We start from the raw sequence: 6,925 nt of genomic DNA on the forward strand, positions 1-6,925 counted from the left end.
TTTTCTTATACAGTGATATTATATCATTGAATTCAAATTTAATACTGTCCATTATACAGTGACTCACTTCTAACCTACTGTACAGCAGAGCGACATCCACTTACCCACCTTTTTTTTTTTTTATTACACAAAATGCTAAAATAAATCTTTGGGGTTCGTACAAAGAAAAAAAAATAACTTAACGTGACTATAAAATAAATTAACGCGTTAAGTTAGAAGTTACTTTAAAAATAAAGTAACTCGTTAAGATAGAAGTTACTTCTTTAAGAAAAAGTAACTCGTTAAGTAACTTAGTTAAAAGTAACTTAACTTTTTAACTTAACTTTAACTTTTTAACTCGTTAATGCCCAGCCTTGCAAATGTTCGTCTGTATTTTCAACTAGGTAGCTTGTCACGGAGTTTTGGCGGCGGCGGAGCATATGCGCAATAACAGCGAGATAGGGGTAGGTACTTACCTACAATTTTGTTTATTATTTTTTTCTTACTATAGAGTATAGCTATTTACAAAAACGGAAAAAATACATAAAAAACACCAGTGTGGGATTTATCCACCCAATCACCGTAGATACACCACTGATTCTATGAAGTATTTAAATCATCTGAAAATAATATATATCTGTTGAAAAACTTAGAGAATATCTCTAATTTTGTTTTTACTGCAATAGCTTATTTTTATCAATGGCGGGGGAGTAGTAAATATAAAATATATCCTAGTACATAATATTTAGTATTCACCCAGGAGATAAATTATATATACTTATTTGTGTATTTTTACTGGTGATGTTAATGTCGTATTATATTATATTTAACTATGGTAACTACCAATATAACCTATGGTAGGTAAATTTACTGTAAGACAGTTATTTTTAACTTTTTGTAGATCACGGACCCCTGATGAAAGATTTTTAGAAATCACGGACCCTCTTATCAATTTTTTCCGAATACCTACCTTTTTTTAAAAAATTTCATCTTATCGTAATCAAAATTATAAACATTATTATTTTGTATTACAAATTACATAAGAAAACATAACAAAATAAAAATTTATATTTTTATTTATTACACTTAATTTTTCATAAAAATGCAATATAAAACTATAATTAGGTAAGTATGATCGATCAACTGCACTTAGTGGTAGTAGATATACGATGGCTGACTAAAATGCTGTACGTCTGTACATTTCGTATGAACAAGAAAAACTGATAAATAAATACTAATAGTAAGATTATCAGTTGTAGAATCTCTGAACTTACACCTATTATAGTACCTACCTATCGAACACTATAAATACTTAATTATATCGAATTCCATTATAACTCGTTGTCGGTGTAATAAAGATGAGATGTGTATAATAACGATCGTTTATATAATAACTAATAAGATATAATATTATACATATAACATATATGAAAAAAAAATAATCCAACAATATTGTAATAATGCATGTCATATTGTATTGATTGATGTTTTGTGTTAAGGCTGCCAAGGACCCATAGGTGGCCGCTGACTACATTTTAAGAGCCGCTGCTGTAGAAAGTAATCATTATAAGTTTTAAAAGTATAATATAATACTTATAATATAAATAGTATAAGTTTATAATTCTATTAACTATTAAGACAGTAACATAATATATAGGTACCATAATATACCTAACATAATACATTGAACTGCAGCTGCATACTTTTACATATGCTACTGCACATTTTGTTTTTGCTGCCACAGCGTAACATGTGTCCTCCTTCACATAATTTTAGGCCTTAAAAGAAACAACAACTGTACTTATTTGATTTGGTTACAAACGCAACAATAACTAACAAACAAATTTATATAAGTCCCAGTGAAACATAAATTTCTGTTAGTCGTATTTTGGAATTATTATTCATTTTTTTCAGTGTTACATTAATAATCGACATGTATTCATTAAAAGTTAAATTAATAATGATAACTATTGGAATTTTTATAGTTTTTGATGATACCTATGCTAGTCCTCGTAAATGTTTCACTTTTATTATTTTGCTGCAAAATTAATATTAGCTATAGAATTGTTGTGAATATAAGAAGGGAGTCCAACATTTTTTAAATATGGATACTGGACACTTAGGGATGCTTATCGTTTTTACGTTCAAATATAAAACTCTTGTTCTACTTTTAAAAACTTCGAGGGGGGGTCCAGATCCCCGTTATGGCGTTGAGTATAAGCAATGCATTACCTACCTTCCTATATTCATCATAGTCGAATAATTAATTGCATTCAAAATGTTTATACTTAATAAATAATTATAATTAACAACATTCATTATGATTTTTATTTAGGTATTGCAGGATGTATAAGTAAGTTTTTATATTTATATACCATATTTAAATTTAAACCATAGAATAGTATAAATATATTGGTTTGTGAACAACGGGCCTCAACTGGTTACAATTTATATTAATTCCGAAATCATATTTGATTAACTTAACCTAACCTAATCTAACTTAACCAGGGCCCTCACTACACCGCACAGTTATTTTAATTTCAACTTTTATATTTTACAGATGTGCTAATCGATGAAGGATACTTTTGTAAGTACCGAAGTTAATTTTTTCAATACAATAGTTCGCCATAATTTGGTATTAGTCCCATTATAGCCCACCTATACTGAAAAAAATTGGTTACATACAAATTGCGTCTCCGATATTAAAATTGAGATTAGTGACATACGAATTGAGGCCCGGGTTTTCTATACAACTAATTGCGTCCCGAATTACGATTATCTGATATAGTATCTGATATATTATCTGATCTAACCTATGGTATCTGAATAAATAATCGATATGAGTATAGATACTTGGGAAATAAATGTATACGGATAATATGTGTTTTGATTGCGTGTCATCGTGCACTGTTCTGTTTATAATTCTTTAAAGTCAAAACATGATTTTAATATTGTGAGTATGATGTTATGAGTAGTTAAAAAAAATATAACATTAATTTGTATAAACGATTATAAATGTTGGTTTCAATAATTATTAAAAAATTATACAATAAGGTGATTCTTTTATTATGATACTCTCATTATTTAAAAAAGTATTAATGTTATTGAAAATATTTTTTACATAGTTTCAAGTTGTTAAAAAACAACGTTTTTATTAAAAAATCATATTTTTTATCCATATACCTATTTTAAGTTTTTTTAATTTTTTTAATTACAAAATATAGTTATTCCAAAGCAGAATATTTTTCTAAGTATTTTGATACATACAAATTTAATTTAGGACGAGTAGTTCATGGGTTATTTAAAAGTATTAAAAGTTTAGACAGGCATATTAGTGGTTAGTGGATAAACATTTTGAGGGGTAATTCCGTTCCACTCCACTCCGCCAATCTATACCTTAAATACTTACAACTAGGGACGGGACTTATATGTAAATGCATATACGTATTGGAATAATAGCTTTTTGAAATCTGATGAGAATTGTCTCCGATTTAGATCATTCTTATTAAAATAACAGTATTTTGCATATTTTGCATATTTCAACAATTTTACCTATTAAATACATATTTACCTAATGCATATTTGTAGGTTTATAGTGCATATTATTATTTAAAGCACATATATTTGTTTTCGTCGTATTTTCACGTTCACAGGCACATGATATTACTACCAGTCAGTATTGCCAAAAAAAGACGATATACATATGTATATATATGTATATTATTAAAATATTAAAATATTAAAATAAATAAATTCGTTGTTCCTATAATAGAGTTCAAGTGTTCGACGGAAGCCGATCAGGGCTAATATTTTATAGATTGAAGATAAATAACGTTAAATGGTGACAAACTTAGTGAAGATGACAAAAATATAATTTTTATACTTTATTATTAAAACCCTTAAGTAGAGTGTTTTGGTATGTTCTGGGTCCCCCGCAAATCCAGGTAATCCAGTTACCCCTCCCACCCTATCGCGTACGTGCGCGACCTTACCACCCCTCCCCCCTCCCATCTTAACCTAACCAAACCTAACCTAACCCTTACCCCTCCCCTCCCCCCTCCCATCTCAACCTAACTAAACCTAACCTAACCCTCCCCCTCCCACCCTATCACGTACGTGTGCGACCTTACCCCTCCCCTCCCCTCCCCCATCTTAACCTAATCAAACCTAACCTAACCCTCCCCCTCCCACCCCTATATATCACGCACGTGCACGGTCTCACCCCTCCCCCTCCCATCCGGGTCTATCACGTACGTGCACGGCCTCACCCCTCCCCCCTCCCATCCAGGTCATTCACGTACGTGCACGACCATACCCCTCTTATCCTCACCCCCCTCCCACCGATGTCTATCACGTACGTACCCGACTTTCCCCCCGCAAATTCCCATGAAATCCTTTTTACCCTACCCACCCTATCACGAGCGTGTCCGACCTTACCCCACTCCACCCCCTCCCACTCCAAGTCTATCACGTACGTGCACGACCATACCCCTACCCCTCTTATCCTCACCCCCCTACCATCAATGCATATCACTCACACCCCTGCATACCCCGCCCAACCAATAGCTCTATACTATCACGAACTTGCCCTTCCCTGCCCTGCCGCGCCCTGTCGCGCCCCGCCGTGTCCTACCATCACATCCATATCTATAATGTACATACCTACACCTACCCTCCTCCCATCTATCACATAGATATCTATCCCACCTAACATCGCGTACGTAACCGACTGCAGCCGACTGAAGATCCACCCCCTCCCACATCTTTCAGAAGTAAATCCGATGAATCCGACTACCCCCACCCAACCTATAGTTCTATGCTCTCACATACGTGCTCGACCATGTCCGACAATACCCGACAATGCCCGTCAGTTAGCCCTACTCATACCCCTCCCATACATATCCCTACGATCCTATACCGTGTGTGATCGAAATATTGTGTAAGAATTAATAATGTTCTTGACCTTATAAAATGTGAAAGTATACAACTTTTAATTGCTATTTAACGATCTTCATAATGTAGTAAACAAAACAATTAACCCTATTTCATCATAATATTTTGAGTATAAATAAAGCATAGCGTGGTCTATAATATCGTCAGTAGTGATACAAACACTTAACCATCAAGTCGTTTTTCTCCATACTTAAAATAATTTTTACACTATCCGAATAAATTAAATTAATAAGTGTTTCTAAACATGGCTGGCTCAATTGTGGATAATGCAGCTATATACAAGAAAACCTTTACATATATACCATCGACGCCACCTTCAGAGCTCATCGATTCTACTAACTATACGCTCAACTTCGTGAAACGTAAGTTTATACACATTGGGATCGATCCGAGTGATATGTTCAGAGTAGTAGTGCATATAATAACACCATCACGTTATATTAATATTACAACTGAGTTTCTAAAGCAGATATTTTCACTGATGGGTAATATCATATCATTCATGCTAGAACAAACAGAAAAATATAAAAGAATTATATTTCTTGAGACAGAGCATTTCAAATTATCTAGCATGATGTATAGTAGTGAAAACACCTTAGTAGTAGAGTCAAAGATACAAGATGGATGCCGAATTCTTTTAAAGAATACAGAACTCATACGACTTCAATATCTCGAATGGTGTATTTTTGAAACAATTACACGAAAATCAACTATCATGCAACCGATCATCTTAAATCAATTTGAAATATTTACCGAATATCTCGATAGAGAACTTATCAAAGGGAAATCACCACCAAGAACGATTGAAGAAATGATTATATTTATTAAAAATATACGTGATGATCATATTATTACAAACAGCCCCAAACATGATATTAATTTCATCAGTCAACTCAAAATGCTAGCGTTTACACAATTAGCGGAACATTCGATACAACGATGGAATAAGGAAAATATGTCACCAGAGGTAAGTTAAAAATATATTTATACCACCTATGAGAAAATAATTAATGTATCGATTATTTTAGTTATTTAATGGAAATTCGACAATGATTTCACCATCCTCTCCACCAAACATAATAGTGAGCAATACATTTGATGATGAGGAGGAGGAGGAGGAGGAGGATGTTTTCGAAGCAAAGGTAATTGATAAAATAATAATAAATATATAATTATTATATATATATATATATATATACTTTTTTTTTTTTTTCAGTCATATGATACAATTGGTAGACTACTAGAATCATTTGATGTAAACGATGGTCCTGATTTTTTCAACACGCGACCCACATCTCTCCAACATCAATCAACATACGCTTCGTTCCCAAAACCATTACACGGAATGAAAAAGAGCAAACTCTTTTAAATAATTGTAATGAATTAACAATTTATGTGAAATAAAAAAAAAAAAAAGGCGGGTAAGTCGTGGATGTCGCTCTGCTGTACAGTAGGTTACAAGTGGGTTACTGTAATGGATGGAATTAAATTTGAATCCAATGATATTATATCATTGTATACGAAAAACGATTCTGAACGGAGATGATTTGTCAGTCTAGGATATATTATTTTTAAAGAAAAACTTATGGAGAACCTTGTACCAAATTTTAAAAACTTAGTTATAAAAGAAAAAATTTTTACGATTTTTCAACCACTAAATTACTTGCAAATTTTCGCAATTTTGACATATTTCGTATAAATTTGAACTTTAAATGCTTATAAATAAAAATTGTGACAATGTATTCCTTTTATTTTGCAACTGCTATTGTAAAAATATGCTAGGAGCCTTGTATTAAATTTCCAAATCTTAGAATTAAAAAGAAAAACTTTTATGAATTTCTGTTTAAGATTATTTGAACATTGCCGTAATTTTTACGTATTTAGTCAAAATTTGAACTTTAAATGCTTATAAAAAAAAATTGTGCCTATGTATTTTTATAATTTTTGAATGGGAGTTAGAACAACATATGTGGACCCTTCTATTAAATTTTCA

General features: G+C 32.0%; 2 protein-coding genes across 2 annotated transcripts in view; both read left to right on the forward strand.

Moving 5' to 3' along the window:
* Nucleotides 1-1,891: 1,891 nt before the first annotated feature.
* LOC100167449 (uncharacterized) overlaps nt 1,892-6,925 on the forward strand; it is a gene marked incomplete in the record, with an annotated part of 64,425 nt that continues 59,391 nt past the window's right edge. The window contains 3 exon segments of the mRNA NM_001163205.1: nt 1,892-1,991; nt 2,315-2,332; nt 2,540-2,566. Coding sequence (NP_001156677.1) covers nt 1,913-1,991; nt 2,315-2,332; nt 2,540-2,566 — 124 coding nt within the window.
* Nucleotides 4,190-6,354, forward strand: LOC115033805. The gene is made up of 3 exons (XM_029487924.1): nt 4,190-5,899; nt 5,961-6,074; nt 6,149-6,354. The coding sequence occupies exons 1-3, from the start codon at nt 5,177-5,179 to the stop codon at nt 6,299-6,301; spliced, it is 990 nt and encodes a 329-aa protein (XP_029343784.1). The 5' UTR covers nt 4,190-5,176; the 3' UTR covers nt 6,302-6,354.

This window comes from Acyrthosiphon pisum, chromosome X (assembly GCF_005508785.2).
Source record: "Acyrthosiphon pisum isolate AL4f chromosome X, pea_aphid_22Mar2018_4r6ur, whole genome shotgun sequence".
Taxonomy (NCBI): Eukaryota; Metazoa; Arthropoda; class Insecta; order Hemiptera; family Aphididae; genus Acyrthosiphon; species Acyrthosiphon pisum.

Excerpts from the sequence above, each read along its gene's own strand:
- LOC115033805 (XM_029487924.1), top strand. The coding sequence starts at position 5,177 with ATGGCTGGCTCAATTGTGGATAATGCAGCTATATACAAGAAAACCTTT. Across the intron at positions 5,900-5,960 it reads AGGAAAATATGTCACCAGAG|TTATTTAATGGAAATTCGAC; the intron begins GTAAGTTAAAAA and ends CGATTATTTTAG. Across the intron at positions 6,075-6,148 it reads AGGATGTTTTCGAAGCAAAG|TCATATGATACAATTGGTAG; the intron begins GTAATTGATAAA and ends TTTTTTTTTCAG.